The 22,495-nt window shown below is 36.4% G+C and overlaps 1 protein-coding gene across 5 annotated transcripts in view; it reads right to left on the reverse strand.

Annotated features, from left to right (window-relative positions):
• MRPL1 (mitochondrial ribosomal protein L1) overlaps nt 1-22,495 on the reverse strand; it is a 168,145-nt gene that overhangs the window by 58,670 nt on the left and 86,980 nt on the right. For all 5 annotated transcript variants that reach the window (XM_023737613.1, XM_023737612.1, XM_023737611.1 and 2 more), the window contains 3 exons: nt 20,541-20,624; nt 19,442-19,513; nt 13,283-13,394 (listed from right to left, as the gene is read on the reverse strand). In XM_023737613.1, coding sequence (XP_023593381.1) covers nt 13,283-13,394; nt 19,442-19,513; nt 20,541-20,624 — 268 coding nt within the window. The remainder of the gene's footprint in view (nt 1-13,282; nt 13,395-19,441; nt 19,514-20,540; nt 20,625-22,495) is intronic.

Consider the following 22,495-nt stretch of genomic DNA (forward strand, 5'->3'; position numbering starts at 1 on the left):
TCCAAAAAGAAGAAAGGGCCATAACCCAAACATTAACCCTATAACCGGAACAAGTAGAAAGAGAGCAGCAAAAGAAGCCCTCAGGCACCAAAAGAAAGGAAATAATAAGAATTAGGGAAGAATTAAATGAAATAGAGAATAGAAAAACAGCGGAAAGAGTTAACAAGACTAAAAGCTGGTTGTTTGAAAAGATCAACAAAATTGAGAAACCACTGGCCAAACTGACAAAAGAAAAACAGGAGAGGAAGCAGATTACCCGTATAAGAAATGAGGTGGGTGATATCACAACCGATCCAGCTGAAATTAAAAGAATCATAACAGAATACTATGAAAAATTGTACTCTAACAAATTTGAAAAGCTAGACAAAATGGACAAATTTATAGAAACTCACTACCTACCTAAACTAGCACAAATAGAGGTAGAACAACTAAATAAACCCATAACAAAAGGAGATTGAAAAGGTAATTTAAAAACTCCCAACAAAAAAAAGCCCTGGCCCAGGTGGCTTCACTGCAGAATTCTACCAAACTTTCAGAAAAGAGTTTAACACCACTACTACTAAAGGTATTTTGGAGCATAGAAAAGGATGGAATACTCCCAAACTCATTCTGTGAAGCCAGCATAACCCTGATACCAAAACCAGGTAAAGACACCACAAAGAAAGAAAATTACAGGCCGATATCCCTCATGAACATTGACGGAAAAATCCACAACAAAATTCTAGCCAACAGAATTCAGCAACATATCAACATAACATGTACTAAACTACATGGTCATGGATTTCACCCTGATGTACCTTTTTTTGTTTCTTTTACTAGGAAATAATACAGGGAAAAAAATCAAGCAGAATAAAAGAAGCCAGGGAAGAGAAAAAAGGAATGGTTAGTGAGAAAGGAGGTGAATTAGGATTGTATAGCATAAAAGGTTCAAGAAACAGAAAACTAATAACAGAATTTTGATTCTGGCAAAAAGAAAGATCCATGACTTTTATCAACGGTAACATTTTTAGCTGACTTATGGCAGAAGACAGTAAGGAAGAATAACGGTTGGTAAGGAAATGGAGGCAGTCAATCACGAAAAACCACTTATTTGAAAAACTTAGTATGAAACGACAGAAAGAACTAAGATGGTAGCTGAAAAGGATAACTGGATCTAATAAAGACTTTTGAGGTATGTGTTGTTTTTTGTTTGTTTAACTAAGGAAGTCTAAGCATAGTTAAACCAGTTTTTCTGCTGCAGAAAACAAAACTGTAAGCTCCATAATGGCAAGGTTCTTGTTCACAGCCATTATATCCAAGGCTTGGCACATAGTAGATATTCATTAGTGATAAATATAATTATTCTAACTTGATAAAAATCTATACATTGTAGATAATCCATTTTTTAGAGTGCTTAGATTCTATATCTTCTATCAAATGAATGCAGAATTAAGTGTTCATTCCTTGCACAAATATTTGCTGAGTTCCTACTATGTGCCAAGTACTCTTCTAAGTCATGGGAATATAGGAGTGGACAAAACAGAAAATGCTCTTTCCCTAATGGGAGGAAATAAACACACACCCACAAATAAAACATAAGATGCCAGGGATGGTTAAGTCCTAAAAAGAATATCAAAGCACAATAATGAGATCTCTAATGATAACAGGAAAGGAAGGGAGTAGTATTTTATACAGGATGGTTATAGAAGCCCTCTTTATTTAGGTGATAACTGAGTGAGAAAATAAGCCAGGCAAGTAGGTGAAGTCTTCCAAGTACCTGGAACAATAAGTCCAAAGACCTGAGAAAGGAGAACACTTAGTGAGTCTGAGAAAGAGCAATGGCCTCTATGGCTTGAGTAAAGGAATTGAAGGAAAGAATAATAAAGCCGGTTGTAATATACTAGTAATTCATCTATAATAATTATAACAGTATCTAATTATCACTGAAGTCTCTCACAGATGGGTGGTTTTTACACTAATACATGCAGAAGAAAAAATTAGAAAATTTTCAAATTTATTACACTGCAAAAATTCTCTGTGTTTCAACATTTTTCCTTATATAACCAAAGAGTTCTAAATTGTTCCAATACTGCAAGTAAGAGTTGGAAGTACAACACGTCATCCTATGAAGTAAAAATATTTCACATTAAATTTCAATAATTTTAACATCCATTACTCTCTAGTATGATATAACACCAACTTTCTTATAGAAAACAGTGTCCTACTCAGTAGATGTAAATATCTTTGGACAAGTTTGCTGGAATATCCTTTGGACAAGACTCCAACTGATCAGAAGTGTTCAATTCTAAGAGCTAAGCCACATGTTAAGAAGAACACATATTAGTGTGTCCAATTTTCTCATCATGTCCTTTTCCCTCCTACCTGCCAAAAATTTCATATGAATTAAACTGTTTCCATGAATGCCCCAGTACTTATCATGGACTAATATGCATAATAGAAAATGAATTCTGTTAAGTCAAGATAGTTTTCATGCTAGTATCTTCTGTTTAGCAAATGATAAATATAAATACAATTAAGAATAAAAAAAACTTCCAACAAAAATTTCTATACTAGAGATGAAAGAAATTTCAGAGGGCACTTATACGGAGGGAAAAAAGCTAGCTGAAAAGCAGAATGAGGCCAAATTTCTTCCAAGAAATTTTAAAAATCAAGCTTCAATGTCTTGCATTTTATGAAACAAAAAAGTACTGAGAAAACAAGTCAAATGTGCATTTGAAAAATAGGATAGTTTGCCTACAGTTATGTAAGCAATTAAAATAAAATGAATAAAACTACAGCATTAAATGTGCTGCAAAATGTGCACATTCAATCCAGCCAAGATGCTTACACCCACTCCCATTAGTAAAACTGAGACAAAATGGGAAACTAATGAGCTCAGAGGCTTGTTTTTTAATTTCATCCACTTGCTCAAAATATAATTTCTATTCTACCCTCAAGTCTTTTGTTGGATATAAGAGGAATCAAATGTTCCTAAACAAGAAGCTGAATAAGTTCTGAAAATCCATAATACATGCCTCATTTGTTCTAATGCACATCTGGTGTATTGTTTTAACATTTTTGACAGGTTAATCGTTTGTCTTCATGTTTAAAGAACACAAATGCTTTGATGGTGCTAGTAAGCAGATCAAGTGGGAGTGAAAGAAAATATCACAAGAGGAGAAAGGTCTGTCATTTTACAAGGTGCCTTGTTAAGCAAATGGCAAAGTGGAGGAAACAAACACACACAGGTGCTCGACCATGGTACAGAGAGGGTGTTTTTCATTATGAAAGTAGAAATAAAGTAAAGCACGTCAATAAAAATAAACATTTTAAAGGGAACCTTTTGTTATTTGGAACAAGGAAATAAGTTATTTAAAAACTTTTCAGAGGAGGAGGGGCCAAGATGGCAGAGTAGTCAGACGCTTCCTGTGGTCCCTCTTACAACAAAGACCCAAAAAAACAAGTGAATCAATTGTAAAAAAACGATCTAGGAGCCCTGAACATAAAAGGCAAAGCTGAGTAATCAGACTGAGTGGTGGAGGGAGGGAGAGACAGTTCAGAAGCAGCAAGGAGTTGCGACAACTGACCCAGCGGGAGCCAGGGCTCTTCAGGCTAGATGAGTTTGCATACGCAGTGAGGCAAGCAGCTGTGCAAGGGAGGAATTTTCCACATCAGGAGAGGCCCAGCAGCAGACTCTACTTCGCCATCCAGAACCAGCAAAAAGCAGCACTCAATCAGCTAAAGATAAGTACTTGCATCCAGCCAACCATGTGGATCAAAAACACCTCATTTGGGAAAAACCTCTCTCCCATTTACCTCTCACCTCCAGTCTCTGAACTGGGTCCCAGGCCGGCTTCAGCGATTGCCAACTCCCCTGGGCTGGAAATAGTACCCGTCACGTGACCTGAGCCATTCTCCCAGCCTTGGAGAGGGAACAAATTAACAAACAGGGAAAAAATAAGCTACCGGCTCCCCTAAGCTAGAACTCAGGGTTGGCACAACTCCTTTGCCTAGGCACAGGTATAACGGTTCCACAGACTTTGAATGCTTTTCACCCCTGCATAGACTTGTGTGGGCCCACTTCAACAGCGTAGGCCCTCTTTACCACAGTACAACAAGGTATATACTTGAAGTCTACTTCAACTGTTTCAGCCGTGAAGTAACAGGTTTGTGACATCTAACACTGCTCTGCCCATTAAGCAGGTACCTCACCTGCCCACATCAAGGCTCCACACACGCCACCTAGCACCTGTGACAAGGGTGCAAAAATAAGTGGTGTCCCTCCGTCCTTACACCCAACAGCACTGGGTGCTGATAATCTGACTGCAAAACCCACCCACCTACGCACCCTAGGGAACAGTGACACGCTTTCCTCCCAGACACTCCGGGGCAACCGTCAGCCCCCTGCCTTGCTCAGCACATGCCACCCTACTACAGCCCAATACCTGTGCCTACATCAATCACCCATGCCTGTCTAGGACTGTAGGTGACAGCCTGAACCACACACTTAGTGACCAACTACCTGGACACCTGAGCTGAATCCATACAAGAAAAGTAGACAGATTCCTGGGCTCAGATACTTAGTAAAAGATCTAACCACCTAGTGACACGATGATAGAGCTTCAAAGGCACCAATAATCAAACTAGCTCACACGAGTAGCCTATACGGGCATATCAAAACAAAACAAAACAAGAAGCTAGGACACAGTAAGCAAACATAAAATAAATAAATTATAATAACTTACTGATAGCTCGGCAACAACAGTCAATATCAAGTCACATAAACAGGCACACCATGACGGCTTCAGCAAGTTGCCAAAATAAAGAATCAAAAAATTTTTCCAGACGAAGAGAATTTCTTGGAATTACAGGAGGCAGAATACAAAAGATTAATATACAGAACTCTCCAAGGTATCAGGAAGGTGATCATGCAAAACACAGAAAGAGCCAAAGAACACACAGACAAAGCAATACAGGAACATAAGAAGGTTATTCAAGAGCATAATTACAAATTTAATACGCTACAAGAAATCCACAGAGAGACAGCAATCAGAAATCCAGAAGATTAACAATAAAATTTCAGAATTAGACAACTCAGTAGAAAGACATAGGAGCAGAATCGAGGCAACAGAAGTCAGAATAAGTGAGACTGAAGATAAAGCACTTAACAACAACTTATTTGAAGAAAAATCAGATAAAAGAATTTTAAAAAATGAAGAAACTCTAGGAATTATGTGTGACTCTATCAAGAGGAATAACCTACGAGTGATTGGAGTACCAGAATACCAGAATAGGGGATAACAGAAAATACAGAGAAAATTGTTAAAGTTTTGTTGACAAAAACCTTCCCTGGTATCATGAAGGATGAGAAGATATCTAACCAACATGCTCATCGAGCCCCAAATAAGGTAGATCCCAAAAGAAAGTCATCAAGACATATTATAATCAAGCCTGCCAAAACCAAAGATAAAGAGAGAATTTTAAGAGTGGCTAGGGATAAATGAAAAGTCATCTACAAAGGAGAGTCAATAAGACTAAGCTCGGATTACTCAGCAAAAACCATGCACGCAAGAAGGCAATGGGATGACATATATAAAGCCTTGAATGAAAAAACTGCCAGCCAAGAACTATATTCCAATAAAACTATTTCTCAAATAGGATGGTTAAATTAGGCATTTCTAGATAGACAGAAGCTTAGGGAATTTGCAAACAGCAAACAAAATTATAAGAAATACTGAAGCGAGTACTCTGGTTAGAAAATCAGCAGCATCAGATAACAACCCAAAATTAGAACACAGAACAGAGCAACCAGATATCAACTCAGAAACGGAAGTCACAAAACTAAATCAAAGCTGAAACACTGAAAATAGGGAAATAGAGATGTCAATAGGTAAATGATGACAATATTAAAACAAAAAAGAGGAACTAAAAAATGTATACATACATTTTTCATATAGAGAAGAAGTCAAGGTGATATAAAGAAATAAAAGACTGGTATAAACATAGAAAAATAGGGGTAAATATGAAGGTAACCAAAAAGGAAACTAACAATCCTACTCATCAAAATAAAAAACAAGAACAATATAAAGACTCAGCAAATACAAAATCAACAGCGATGAAAACACATGAAGAAAAATGACTCAGCACAGAAAATTAAACGGAACAAAGAAACTGTCAACAGGACACACAAAAAATGACATCACTAAACTCATACCTATCAACAATTATGCTGATAATTGTAAATAGACTAAATGCACCAATAAAGACAGAGGGTCAAAGTAGATTTAAAAAACATGATCCATCTATATGCTACCTACAAGAGACACACCTTAGACTTAAAGACAAAAAAAAACTAAAACTCAAAGGATAGAAAAATCCACCACAAAGGATAAGGAAGGACACTATATAATGATTAAAGGATCAGTACACCAGAAGGACATAACTATAATAAATATTTATGCACCCAACGACAGGGCTCCAAAATACATAAACTCTAACAGCACTGAAAAGAGAGATAGACAGCTCCACAAAAGTAATAGGAGACTTCAACACAGCACTTTCGGTGAAGGACAGAACATCGAGAAAGAAGCTCAACAAAGACATGGAAGAGCTAAATGCTACAATCAACCAACTTGATCTCATGACATATACAGAACACTCCACCCAGCAGAAGCCAAGTATACTTTCTTTTCCAATGCACATGGAATATTCTCCAGAATAGACCACATATTAGGCCATAAAGCAAGCCTTAACAAAATCCAAAGGATAGAAATACTACAAAGCATCTTTTCTGACCATAAAGTCATCAAAGTGGAAATCAATAACAGAAAAAGCAAGGAAGAAAAATCAAATACATGGAAAATGAACAACACCTTGCTCAAAAACTACTGGGTTATAGAAGAAATTAAGGATGAAATAAAGAAATTCATAGAATCAAACAAGAATGAAAACACATCCTACCAGAATCTTTGGGACACAGCAAAAGCAGTGCTCAGAGGTCAGTTTATAGCAATAAATCAACGTGTCCAAAAAGAAGAAAGGGCCAAAATAAAAACATTAACCCTACAACTGTAACAAGTAGAAAGAGAGCAGCAAAAGAAGCCCTCAGGTGCCAGAAGAAAGGAAATAATAAGAATTAGAGCAGAATTAAAGGAAATAGAGAACAGAAAAACAATTGAAAGAGTTAACAAGACCAAAAGCTTGTTCTTTGAAAAGATCAACAAAATCGAAAAACCATTGGCCAAACAGACAAAAGAAAAACAGGAGGAAGCAAATAACCCATATAAGAAATGAGATGGGTGATATTGCAACAGACCCAACCGAAATTAAAACAATCATAACAGAATACTATGAAAGACTGTACTCTAACAAATTTGAAAACCTAGAGAAAATGGACAAATTTCTAGAAACTCACTACCTACCTAAACTAACACAAATAGAGGTAGAACAACTAAATAAACTGTAACAAAAGAAGAGATTGAAAAGTTAATTTAAAAATACCAACAAAAACAAGCCCTGGCCCGAACGGCTTCACTGGAGAATTCCACCAAATTTTCAGAGAAGAGTTAACACCACTACTACTAAAGGTATTTCAAAGCACAGAGAGGGAAGGAATACTCCAAAACTCATTCTATGAAGCCAGCATAACCCTGATACCAAAACCAGGTAAAGACACTACAAAAAAAGAAAATTACAGACCAGTATCCCTCACGAACATTGACGCAAAAATTCTCAAAATTCTAGCCAAGAGAATTCAGCAACATATCAAAAAAATAATTCACCATGATCAAATGGGATTTATACCAGGTATGCAAGGATGGTTCATCATCAGAAAAATAATCAATGTAATCTATCACATTAATAAAACAAAAGAACCACACGATCTTATACATCGATGCAGAAAAGGTATTTGACAAAGTCTAACACCCATTCATGATTAAAACTCTCAACAAAATAGGAATAGAAGGGAAATTCCTCAACGTAATTAAGGGCATTTATACGAAGCCAACAGCCAACATCATCCTAAATGGAGAGACTTTGAAAGCATTCCCCTTGAGAACGGGAACCAGACAAGGATGCCCTTTATCACCACTCTTATTCAACACTGTGCTGGAGGTCCTAGCCAGAGCAATTAGGCTAGAAAAAGAAATAAAGAGCTTCCAAACTGGTAGGGAAGAAGTCAAAATATCTCTATTTGAAGATGATATGATCTTATACACTGAAAAGCCCAAAGACTCCACAAGAAAACTACTGGAACTAACAGAAGATTTCAGCAAAGTATCAGGATACAAGATAAACACACAAAAATCAGTTGGATTCCTTTACACCAACAAAGAGAACTTCCAAGAGGAAATCACCAAATCAATACCTTTACAACAGCCCCCAAGAAGATAAAATACTTAGCAATAAATCTAACCAGAGACGTAAAAGACCTATACAATGAAAACTACAAGACACTACTGCAAGAAACCAAAAGAGACCTGCAAAAGTGGAAAAACATACCTTGCTCATGGATAGGAAGACTCAACATTGTGAAAATGTCAATTCTACCCAAAGTGATCTAAAGATACAATGCAATCCCAATCCAAATTGCGCCGGCATTTTTTAACGAGAGGGAGAAACAAATCATCAACTTCATATGGAATGGGAGGAGGCCCCGGATAAGTAAAGCATTACTCAAGAAGAAGAACAAAGTGGGAGGCCTCACGCTACCGGATTTTAGAACTTACTATACTGCCACTGTAGTCAAAACAGCCTGGTACTGGTACAGCAGACACATAGACCAATGGAACAGAATTGAGAATCCAGACATAAATTCATACACCTATGAGCAGCTGATATTTGACAAATGCCCAAAGTCCATTAATTGGGGAAAGACAGTCTCTTTAACAAATGCTGCTGGAATAACTGGATATCCATCTGCAAAAAAATGAAACAAGACCCATACCTCACACCATGCACAAAAACTAACTCAAAATGGATCAAAGACCTAAATATCAAATATAAAACGATAAAGATCATGGAAGAAAAAATAGGGACAACGCTACGAGCTCTAATAAATGGCATAAACAGAATATGAACCATAAGTAACAATGCACAAACACCAGAAGAGAAACTAGATAAGTGGAAGCTCCTAAAAATAAAACACTTATGCTAATCAAAAGACTTCACCAAGAGTCAAAAGACAACCTACAGACCAGGAAAAAATTTTTGACTACGACGAATCTGATCAGCGTCTAATCTCTAAAGTCTAGAAGATACTGGAAAACCTCAACAACAAAAAGACAAATAACCCAATTAAAAAATGGGCAAAGGATATGAACAGGCACTTCGCCAAACAAAACATTCAGGTAGCTAACAGACACACGAGGAAACGCTCATGATCATTAGCCATCAGGGAAATGCAAATCAAAACTACCATAAGATACCATCTCACCCCAACAAGGTTAGCATTAATCCAAAAACACACAAAATAATAAATGTTGGAGAGGTTGTGGAGAGACTGGAACACTTATACACTGTTGGTGGGAATGTAAAATGGTACAACCACTTTGGAAATTGATTTGGCGCTTCCTTAAAAAGCTAGAAATAGAAGTAACATATGATCCAGCAATCCCGCTCCTTGGAATATATCCTAGAGAATTAAGAGCCGTCACACAGATATATGCACACCCATGTTCATCGCAGCACCGTTTACGACAGCAAAAAGATGGAAACAACCTAGGTGCCTATCAACGGACAAATGGATAAACAAATTATGGTATATTCACACAGTGGAATATTACACAGCGATAAAGAACAACGATGAATCTGTGAAACACAACACGGAGGAATCTGGAAGGTATTATGCTGAGTGAATTTAATCAGTTACAAAAGGACAAATATTGTATAAGACCACTATTATAAGAACTCAAGTAAAGGTTTAAACACAGAAGAAAACATTCTTTGATGGTTATGAGGGTGGGAAGGGAGGAAGATCGGTATTTACTAACTAGAAAGTAGATAAGAATTATCTTAGGTGAAGGAAAAGATAACACACACTACAGAGGAAGTCAGCACAACTGGACTAAACCAAAAGCTAAGAAGTTTCCTGAATACAACCAAGCACTTCAAGGGACAGAGTAGCAGGGGCAGAGGTCTGGGGATTGTAGTTTCAGGGGACATCTAGGTCAATTGGCATAATAACGTCTTTTAAGAAAATGTTCTGTCTCCTACTTTGGTGATTGGCATCTGGGGTCTTAAAAGCTAGTAAGAGGCCATCTAAGATGCATTAATTGGTCCCAACCCACCTGGAATAAAGGAGAACGAAGAACACCAAAGACACAAGGGAACTATTAGCCCAAGAGACAGAAAAGGCCTCATAAAGCAGAGACTTCATCAGCCTGAGACCAGAAGAACTAGATGGTGCCCGGCTACAACAATGACCACCCTGACAGGGAACACACCAGAGAGTCCCTGATGGAGCAGGAGAAAGGTGGGGTGCAGAACTCAAATTCTAGTAAAAAGACCAGTCTTAATGATTTAACTGAGACTGGAGGGACCGCAGAAGACATGGCCCCCGAACTCTCTATTAGCCCGAAACTAAAACCATTCCCGAGGCCAACTCTTCAGACAAAGATTAGACTGGACTATGGGACACAAAATGATACTTGTGAAGAGTGTGCTTCTTAGCTCAAGTAGATATATGAGACTAAAAGGGCAGCTCCCGTCCAGAGGCAAGATGAGAAGGCAGAGAGGGTCAGGAGCTGGTTGAATGGACATGGGAAATCTGGGGTGGAAAGGAGGAATATGCTGTCACAGTATAGGGAGAGCAACTAGGGTCACAAAACAACGTATGTATAAATTTTTGTATGAGAGACTAACTTGAATTGCCAACTGTCACTTAAAGCACAATAAAAAAAAGTAAAAACTTTTCAGACTGAAAAACAATTCGTTTCTAATTTTGCGATGAAAATAGTAATAAAAAAAAAATTCAAGTCTAAGGAAATTAGAAGCCAAAAGGGCTATACAGAGAATCAGTAAAGTTACAAAAGTGAAAAATTAATATCTGTGAAAACACAGTTCACTGTGCAAAGCAAGGAGCTGAATAAGGATATTTTGGGTATTCAATTTCAGTTTAAACTGACTATATTTAGTCCTATTTGATTTTGTTCTGATATAAGCTTGAATTTCACTAGAAACAAAAAAATAATGAGAAATATTCTCAACAAATTCCAGCGCAATTCTGACTTACTTTTTTAAATAATGTTTAATTTTACATCTTACTTAGGAAAGAGTATAACTCTAATTCCATTATAACAAACACTATGCAATGGAAATCTCTAATAAAAACTGCTACACCTCAGTCCAATATTTAATAAGGATCCTTGATTTAACAGAGATTATCAAAAAGAAACAAAACTCAAGTACAACAGAAGTATTTGGAGAATTCATTTGAATTTGCTTAAGCTACAGGGTATGATCTTTATTTCAGACAAGTGTTAGTGGCTATCATGTACGAAGAATCTTAGCAGGTTTTCTTTAGCTCAACTAGAGACGTAACTTCAAGACAAACCTACTTAAACGATTTAAAAATACATGTTCTTTATACTGTAAAATTTTACTTGAAATAATGCCTATCTACACCAAACATCCAGCAGCACCTAAAAAAATCATGTCTGCAAATGAACTTATATTTCTTTCTAAACATACTCCTTGTTTCTATTAATGGCATCACCATATTAAAAGAGGCCCCTAGGTTTAAAAATCTTGGCATCATATTTGACTCCTCTCTTTCTCTCTCTCAACCAGTCCATTCCTAACTACCTAGTTGCAAAGTCCTAATATCTTTTACATTTGTCCTCTTCACTCCAGTCTCTTATGAAGACCATAGAATAAACAGTTATTACCTTTGTAAGTCTCTTGCAATTGCATCTAACTGGTCTCCCTGCCTACCAACACATCTTACAAATACTTGCCAGATTAAAGCTCTAAAAAAGAACAGATGTTGTCACTCTTCACCTCTAAAAATTCTAAGAGATTCCTACTGAATACAGAATAAAAGTTCATGCTCATTAGCCCAGTACTCAAGATGTTCCTCACTATGGCATCAATCTACCTTTCTACTTAATTCTCCCTATTCTCCTTCAGTTCAATGTAGGGTTATCATTCATTACAGATAAGGAGAATGAACTGCTATTTTTTATACCTGGTCTACAATTTCTCACTTATCTCAGTGTCTATCTATGATTAATACATTAAAAAAACCCACTGCCATTGAGTTGATTCTAACTTATAGTGACCCTACAGGACAGGGTAGAACTGCCCCATAGGGTTTCCAAGGAGCAGCTGGTGGATTCGAACTGCCGATCTTTTGGTTAGCAGTCTGAGCTCTTAACCACCGTGCCACCAGGGCTCCATGATTAATACATTACTTCTACTTAAAATAATATTACCCTTAATCAACTTATCTAATTATTCATGGTGCAGTTTAAACGTCTCCTCCTGCATGATGCCTTCTCCAGCTACACGTAAACTCACTCCACTTCCACTGAACAACCACAACACTTTGTGAATTTATCATATAATATCTGATACTTTATAATATGGCCATATATGTACTGACCTTACCTCTCTTACTAGATTTCCTAAGAGGGTAATATCCATAAGGAGAAAGTTCCTGAAAATATCCTTAAGGAAAAATATATGCAGAGCCATGCACTTATTGGTTTAAAAACAAACAAACAAACAAACAAAAAAACAACCAAACCAAAAAAACTGACTCACAGTAACCCTACAGGACAGAGTAGAACTGCCCCATACGGTTCCCAAGGAGCAGCTGGTGGATTTGAACTGTCGACCTTTTGGTTAGCAGCTGTAGCTCTTAACCACTGTGCCTCTAGGGCTCCATTTATTTGTAAGTACTCATATATATATGTTGAATGCTTAAATAAATGAGCAGCTAAGCTCTTAACCACTGCGCCACTTCATTATATTAATAAAGAAGTATAAATGTCAATAAAACAGTATGATGGTAACATACTTAGTGGTCAACAGAGTCAATTAATTTGAAACTAGAATACAGTACACTAAATTTAAAGAACTGGTACTACAAAGTTTCCAAAACTATGTTAGTTTACCAATATCAATGGCAAAAAAAAAAAAAATTTAATCCACATGTTCTCATATAATACAAAACTCAAATAAGAGGATATACTATTTATTCTACATAACATTTGCAATTTTGTTTACTAAATGAAGAAAGCTGACAAGAAACTTCTTGATAGCACACTGAAATTTAAAAAAAATAATAATTCTCCCTTACTTCGAATAAGCTTTGGAAATCTTTTTTTTAGTTTCTTCCTTAGTGGATTAAGCTCAGGCATTATTTCTGGAACAGCTACATAAAAGTCTGCATGAACTTCATCAGCCAAAATCTGTAAATCAGAAAAAAAAAAAAAGATAGCCTCAGATAATATGAAAAGAACTATCCTTCAGTAAATAAAAAATTTACGTATAATGTAGTAATTTCCCTTATAATTCAGAAAACAGACATTAAGCACAATTCTCTCGTTCAAACACAAGGATAATACGAATACATTTACCAACTATGAAAATCATCAAAAGCAAAACATTTTCTGATGTTTTCTTTTAAAAATAAGCACATTCATTTTTGAGGAAAACATTTAATTCTTCTGTGCAGTTATGTTAGGGAAAAGTGTTATAAACTAGAACATAGCACTGATATGTTCATGGCTCACATAATCCAACACAGTTTAATTCACAAGTACCTCAAAAATTGAAGAAACAAGTTGAAATTTTGCAACAGATCACATGTAACATTAATATCAACTGGCTGCCAAATTCACTAGCAACCCCACTCTATTCCTAAATTTAGAGCATCAAGAGAACTGAATCTATAATTATTTTCACAAAGAATTGAAACTAAAATTCTCTTTGTCGCCAATAACTAAAAATAAAAAAGGATGGGGTGATCAAAGACAAGTTCACTTACAGTTCATCATCCAGACCCTAATTCTACTCTGAAAGCAAGAGAATATTCAATTTAAAAGAGACATTTCTAACTAATTCAGGCAAGTACCCAACATAATTACTACACAACAACAATATACTCCATTTAAAAATTTTGTTGATTATAAAATGAAGTAACTCTTTAGAATGATACTGTTTGGGCAACAAATATTTTATCAATGATTCTTTTTGCATGAAATCTTACAACGTACCATTTGAAGCCTTGGTTTGGAGTTACAGGGTATACCCTAAAAATTTGAACTGTGCCAAAATTAAGCAGTGATTCTGGAATCATATAATCCTGTCACTATTCTTTCTTTTCACAAATTGTTTATTTCCTAAATAACATACTATGTTGCCCTTAACAATAATAACTAACATTAAATGAGCACTTAACATTTGCCAAGCATTCTGCTAAATATTTTACATGGTTTAATTTATTCAGTCTTCACAATAACCCTTTGTGACAGGTACTAATATTGACAACACATTCCAGATCAGGGAAGCGAGGGCTCCAGGAGCATGAGTAATTTCTGTACACTCATAAAAGGCCGAGTCGGGCTTCAAGCACGGGCAATGCAGTTCTAGAACGAGGGCTCTCATCCCAGGAAATATAACAGCAGAGGCAATTTTGAAATGTCAAAGAAGTATTTGTGGCACTTCTACCATAAGACCTTTCAATACTGATTCTATGACATGTTCTTTTAAATTAAAAATTCTATTTTGAGCCCTTAAAAAAATTAAAATACTCTGAAATAAATCTAACCAGGGATATAGAAGACCTATACAAAGAAAACTACAAAACACTACTGCAAGAAACCAAGAGACCTACATAAATGGAAAAACATACTATGCTCATGATAGGTAGACTTAACATTGCGAAAATGTCCATTCTACCCAAAGTAATCTACAAATACAATGCAATCCTGGTCCAAATACCAACAGCACTCTTTAAAGAGAAGGAAAAACTAATCATTTAACATTATATGGAAAGGGAAGAAGCAGTAAAGCACTATTATAGAAGAAGGATAAAATAGGAGGACTCACACTACCCGACCTCAGAACCTACTACACAGCTACGGTAGCCAAAACAGCCTGGTACTGGTACAATGATAGATACATTGACCAATGGAACAGAATTGAGAACCCAGATGTAAATTCATCCACCTACGGTCACCTGATCTTCAACAAAAGCCCAAAGTTCATTAAACAGGGAAAAGACAGTCTTTTTAACAAATAGTGCTGGCAAAACTGGATGTCCATCTGCAAAAAAATGAAACAGGACCCATACCTCACACCATACACAAAAACTAATTCAAAATGGATCAAAGACCTAAATATAACACCAAAAACTATAAAGATCATAGAAGAAAAAACAGGGTCAACTCTAGAGGCTAATACAAGGCACTAACAGGATATAAACCATAGCTAACAATACACAAACACCAGAAAATAAGCTAAATAACTGGGATCTTCTAAAAATTAAACACTTAAATACTCGTCAAACGACTTCACCAAAAGTGTAAAAAGAGAACCTACGGACTGGGAAAAAAATTTTGGCTATGAAAAATCTGATGAAGGCCTAATCTCTAAAATCTACAGGAAAATTCAACACCTCTACAACAAAAAGACAAATAATCCAATTTAAAAAAATGGGCAAAGGATATGAACAGACACTTCACCAAAGAAGACACTCAAGAGGACAACAGACACATGAGCAAATGCTCGCAATCACTAGCCATTAGAGAAATGCAAATCAAAACCACAATGAGATACCATCTCACCCTGACATTACTGGCACAAATCAAAAAAACAGAAAATAACAAATGTTGGAGAGGCTGCGGGGAGACTAGAACTCTTACGCACTGCTGGTGGGAATGCAAAATGGTACAATCATTTTGGAAAACGATATGGTGCTTCCTTAGAAAGCTAGAAATAGAAATAACATATGATCCAGCAATCCCTCTCTTAGGAATATATCTTAGAGAAATAACAGTCGTCACATGAATAGACATATGCATACCCATATTCACTGCAGCACTGTTCACAACAGTAAAAAGAAATAAATAACCCAGGTGTTCATCAACAGATGAATGGATAAACAAACTATGGTACATACACACAATGGAATACTACGCAGCGATAAAGAATAATAATGAATCTGTGAAGCATTACACAACATGGATGACTCTGGAGGGCATTATGGTGAGCGAAGTAAGTCAATCACAAAAGGACAAATATTGTACGAGACCACTTCTATATAAACTCAAGAAAAGGTTTATACACAAAAAGAAACAATCTTTGATGGTTACGAGGGAGGGGAAAGGTGGGAGGGAAAAACACTAAATAGACAATAGACAAGTGGTAACTTTGGTGAAGGGTAAGACAGTACACAATACTGGGGAAGCCAGCACAACTTGACCAAGGCAAGGTCACAGAAGCTCCATAGACACATCCAAACTCCTTGAGAGACCAAATTACTAGGCTGAGGGCTGTGGGGACAATGGTCTCGGGGAACATCTAGCTCAACTGGAATAATATAGTTTATAAAGAAAATGTTCTACATTCTACTTTGATGAGTAGTGTCTGGGGTCTTAAAAGCTTGGGAGCGGCCATCTAAGATACTCCACTGGTCTCACCCTGTCTGGAGTAAGAGAGAATGAAGAAAATCAAAGACACAAGGGAAACATTAGTCCATAGGACTAACGGACCACAACGACCAGTCTCTACTAGACTGAGTCCAGCACAACGAGATGGTGCCCGGCTACCACCACTGACTGCTCTGACAGGGATCACAATAGAGGGTCTCGGACAGAGCTGGAAAAAAATGTAGAACAAAATTCTAACTTACAAAAAAAAAAAAAGACCAGACTTCCTGGTCTGACAGAGACTAGAGAAACCCCGAGAGCATCGCCCTGGACACCCTTATGGCTCAGTAATAAAGTCACTCCTGAGGTTCACCCTTCAGCCAAAGATTACACAGGCCCATAAAACAAAACCAGGCTAAACAGGCACACTAGCCCAGGGGCAAGAATGAGAAGGCAGGAAGGGACAGGAAAGCTGGTAATGGGGAACCCAAGGTTGAGAAGGGGGAGTGTTGACATGTCGTGGGGTTGGCAACGAATGTCACAAAACATTATGTGCACACTAATTGTTTAATGAGAAACTAGTTTGTTCTGTAAACCTTCATCTAAAGTACAATAAAAAAAAAATTTTTTTAGTAAATAAAAATTCCATTTTTAAATGTTCGGCTTTAGTTACCCTTAAGATGACTAAACATGTCTTCGAATAACACAAAACTGTGGATGGAAATCATGTGCTAGTGACAACTATAAACTCGTTGGCATCAAGTTGATTCTGACTCATACTGACCCTATAGGACAGAGTAGAACTGCCCCAAAGGGTTTCCAAGGAGTGGCTGGTGGATTTGAACGGTCGACCTTTTTGGTTAGCAGCCGGACTCTTAACCTCTGTACCACCAGGGCTCCACAAAAACCCTTTGCCATCAAGTCGATTCTGACTCATTATGACCCTGTAGGACAGGGTAGAATTGCCACATAGGGTTTCCAAGGCTGTAATCTTCAATGAAGCAGATGGTCACATCTTTCTCCCGTGGAACGGCTGGTGGGTTAGAAACACTGACCTTTCGGTTAGCAGTCAAGCCCTTAACCACTGAGCCACCAGGACTCCTTAGAAAATATCGAAGTTGTCAAGGATTTCATTTTACTTGGATCTACAATCAACGCCTATGGAAGCAGCAGTTAAGAAATCAAATGCCATATTGCATTGGGCAAATCTGCTGCAAAAAACCTCTTTCAAGTGTTGAAAAGCATTCACCTATTTAATTTACCTATATAATTTCAAAATGTACTTGGCTTCATTATTTCAGTTATTTTTTCAAATATGTTTCACTTACTGAACTTAATGCTACATAGCATTTCTGCTCCATTACCATTACTTTCTTAAGAGGTAAGTAACTTCTTGTTTAGCATTTCAGAAGAGGAGGTAGCTATTTAAATTCCATTGTGACTGACATTCTAGAAAGTACTCTTGTGATTCTAGAAAGAAATTAAATGAAAAACAGTACACAAATTTAATAAGAAGAGCTAGTTCTCTGATCCCAGAGACTAAGCTCTATTCTCAAATTCCCAAGCACTTGTGGTATTGTCTATTTTTTAATAAAATAATTTTTAAAAATTAAAATTAATGGTACATCAGAAAGAACTGGGTACCACTCTCTCGCTTTGGCCTAGAATGTGTATCAAAGCATAGTTTCTTCTATTTTCCACTAGTTCTGCTCTCAAAAATCAATCATTCTGGACACTCTCCTTAAAAATCCAGAATCCCCACCAAATGTAGAATACCACTATGATGGAAAAACATCCAACTACAAGCACTGCTGTACATCCCAAAAGAAGTCCCCAGTCAAAACTTCCCCAAATGAGGATCGGGATATGAGATAAAAAATAAATTTTCAAGTCATTTGTTTTCTGTTCTAAATATATATACAAACCAAACCAAACCCTTTGTCGTGGAGTCAATTCCAACTCACAGTGATCCTATAGGACAGGGCAGAACTACCCCAGAGGGTTTCCAAGGCTGTAATCTTTACAAAAGCAAGCTGCCACATCTTTCTCCCATGGAGCAAGGGGTGGATTCAAACTACCAACCTTTCAGTTAGCAGCCAAGCACTTAACCACTGTGGTACCAGGGCTCCTAAATATACATACATTCTATTATCTAAATGATTACATTTAGAAGAGGAGCTTTTGGACAATGTTAAGGACAATTTCATATTTCCGAAATAACTCCCAAAATTCATCAGACATGCCCCCTTCCTCCTACTTCTTTAAGGGGGAAAAAGAAAAAACTGGCTTTTGTTTTCAAGCAAGATCCACAAGCTCATTATTTTCTAAAAGCAGGTTATATAATCACTTCTCACTACCATGCCACCCACACCTGTGCCACTCTGAACAGACTAGCAGGTGAAAGTTAAGAGTAACCAAAAGTACCATATTATAGAGATCAGATTTTGTGATCTACTAAGTGAATCACACCTTTTACAGCAAGAAATCAAGACCAATATTTGATCTGTAAAACACGAAGATACCATGTGTTTTTGATTCCAATTTAAATCTCGCATTCAAAACCACAGAGTCACGTCGCCCTTTCTAATCTATCCACAAAATTCTCATAGACATAAAGCAAGTAGCAAGGAAAAAAATCACAATGTAAATCAAGCATAATTAATACCAGATTGTCTGGATAGTTTTTTCTTACCTTGATTTTGAGACCCAAAAGAGTAGGAACATTTTCTCTGTTCTATAAAGTTCTACTAACCATTTTCAAAGGATATGGGCAGAGTGGTTATGTTCTACATGTAGTAAACCAATGGATGGCAAAGATTATGGAACAATCTCTATAAATGATGAATATTAAAACAGTACTCTACCTTCTCAATCAGATTAGTTCCTCCTGCAAACGCAGCTCCGTTTTCTTCTGCTATTTTAGTCTCTGACGCATTCTACCAAAATACAATAGTTTGAATATCAATCCTTAACATTAAAAAACTCAGTTTGCTTTCAAGTATTTTACCAGGAATAATATCACAAAATTAAAATTGTGAGTTGTTATTTTTAATTGAAAATACATCAATTTTCAAATAAATGCATCAGTGATATTACAAACATCTTTAGTTTGTAAAGTGATTAAAGTGTTTCTCGACAGACATAAGGGGAAATACATCAAAATGGCAAATTAGGAACCTACCAAGTGGTTCCTAAGTTTCCAGTGCTATCAATACATCACCTTAAAAAAGAGACTACGACATATTTAGTTTTATTAGAGACATTTTATCAAACCAATAAGAAAAAAGTATAATTTAATAAGAAATGACAGAACCAAATTTAGTCAAGTGTCTGAAAAATTCAAAAGGAAAACAAACAATACTGTTCTTTCTTTTCTATATGTCCCTTTATGCCGCTTGGTTTTACTGTAAAAATCTAACAGTCCCTTAATCACTAGAGTTTTGTGACATTCTAACAACAACATTCCCCACATTTCTGGGAAGTAAAGACTTTGTTTCTTCTTTGAAAGTGAGGCACATACTCTTAAAATGCCTGAAGTCTGAGCTTTAGATAGGGAAGAATTAATTCACTTTACAAAACAAATTTACAAACACTTTATAAACAAACGATTGATAATTTTCAAAGGACTACATTACTATACTTGTTATATATTTGACTTCCTAGAATAAATATTTTTTTAAATTGTGGCTTCAGTGACTTCACAGCACTAAGTAGTCCCACTGCTTTAAAACAATCCTGTTTTTGTTGTTTGAGGAAGAGAGTGAATAGGAAACAGAAGCTAGTAGAATAAATTCTATACTTTTCCTCAGTTTCTTGTAAGAAACAATGTGGTGGACTAATGATGAGATGAGTTTAGCTAAGATTTTTCTCTAATTGTACTTACTCAGTTATTCTAATCATTGATTAATGTGATAGGTTAAAAAAAAAAGGAGAGAATATAAAAAGTTGACAAAGTTTACTCACCCCTGTGAACACAGCAACTTTATTGATTTCTGAAGTGAATGGGTACGGAAGATTAAGAACACTGGCAAATGGCTCCACTTTTTTCTAAATATACAGCAGGGGAAATATAATCATGAAAAGTTCATCTTTTCTCTAGTTCACATATTTTGTAAAACCAGAACTAACACTGAATTATAAACAAAGAAATTGTTGAAATGGCAAATATTTTCTTGTGTACACTTTACCACAATTAAAAAAAAAACAAACTAACATCTTTTATTTTTAGGGTTTTAATTCTACAATACGTCCTCCCATTATTCCAAAACTATTCCATTGATTACAATTTAAAGCACAAAATATTATGTTTCTTTTGTAAGAAACCATAATGAAAATCCAAATCTTTCTTCCCATCTCCATACTCCCATGGCACTTGGCCTTTACCTGTATTACATTATTCATCATAGACTCGCATACATAAAGAGATGTGTTTACATATCCATATCTCCGCTAGCACCTAGCATAAATGATTTTCACATGACAAATGTCTAAAAAATGTTTGCTGCCTTGAATTAAATTAAAAAACGATTTAATTTGCTGACACCATCAAATAGGATGCTAGCTGGGCATACTGAACAATAAACAATACGCAGCTAATCTGCTCAGTAGTAGGTCACTCCTAACCTCCATCCTTGGACCCAAATAATCAGGTGGTATAAACCATAAGTCTAAGAAGAGCCTTTCAGGCCTGGGACTCTAATTGGGTCTATTTTGAAACACCCTGGACCACTACCACTTCCAAATATACTTGGGAAGTCAGTTTGAAAACCCAGAATAAACAATGGCATGCATTTGAGGCACCCTAATACAGGAGCCCTGGTGGCACAGTGGTTAAGAGCTCAGCTACTAACAGAAAGGTTGGCCGTTTGTATCCACCAGGTGCTCCTTGGAAACCCTATGGGGCAGTTCTACCCTGTCCTATAAAGTTGCTATGAGTTGGAATCGACTCGATGGCAATGGGTTTGTTTTTTGGATTTAATGCAAGTAAAGATTCTAAAGGGCCTTAGAACTAATCCGCTCAGTCATCTGGCCAAGGACCTGTCCAGGCCTGAGGCTCAGATCTCTTAGAGAGACTTTATGTAAAAAACAAGTTCTAGACCCATAGTTTTAGTGAAGCCTTAAGGTCTGGAAGAAAAATAAAAGGGGATCTTCCCCTAATTAAAACTGATTGAAACATTACATTTTTAGAAAAACTTTATTTTGAGTAGAGAACTCCTAAGGATTTCTTTTCAGACAAGAAGGCACAAATTCTTAAGCACATTTTATATCAGTCATGCAACTGAGTTTTATTGACTGGCATTCCTTTGGCATTAACATGTCACAACTGGCTTCAGGGAATTTTTCAACGGCAAGCAATCACAAGAACAGCATCCCCCTGGGGAATCCTGGCTTGTTGTATAGGTACCTTATGAAGAAGGAAAAACACCTTAGGAAGGCAACAATATCTAACAATGTTATTAGTTTACAAGTGGATTCCACTTATGAAATGAAGCTTGTCATCCTACAAGATTTTGCTATGAACTACATTAATGAACTACAAATTCTGAAAATAAAAGAATTAACAGTGATACTACGTTATAAAATAAATATTGTAACATGGCTGGTAGAAACTCTTTCTAGTAGACAAGAACTAAGAAATGAGACAGATCTTGGTTCAAATGCTAACTCTGCCCACTACTGTGTGACCTTTAGCAAATTACTTTACTTTTTATGTCTCAACTTCTGAGGTTATAGGATTAAATGAGGAAACACATGTAAAACATTTAGCATTGTGGCGGGTACATAGAAAGGTTTCAACAAATGTTGGTTGTTGTTATTCAGCATTTATTAAGTCCTCTATATCTCATTTAATCCTCCATACAACCATATGAACTAAGCATATTATCTCCCTTTAGAGATGAGACAGGAGTCCTGATGGT

The sequence above is a fragment of the Trichechus manatus genome, unplaced genomic scaffold (genome assembly GCF_000243295.1).
Source record: "Trichechus manatus latirostris isolate Lorelei unplaced genomic scaffold, TriManLat1.0 scaffold00105, whole genome shotgun sequence".
Lineage (NCBI taxonomy): Eukaryota > Metazoa > Chordata > Mammalia > Sirenia > Trichechidae > Trichechus > Trichechus manatus.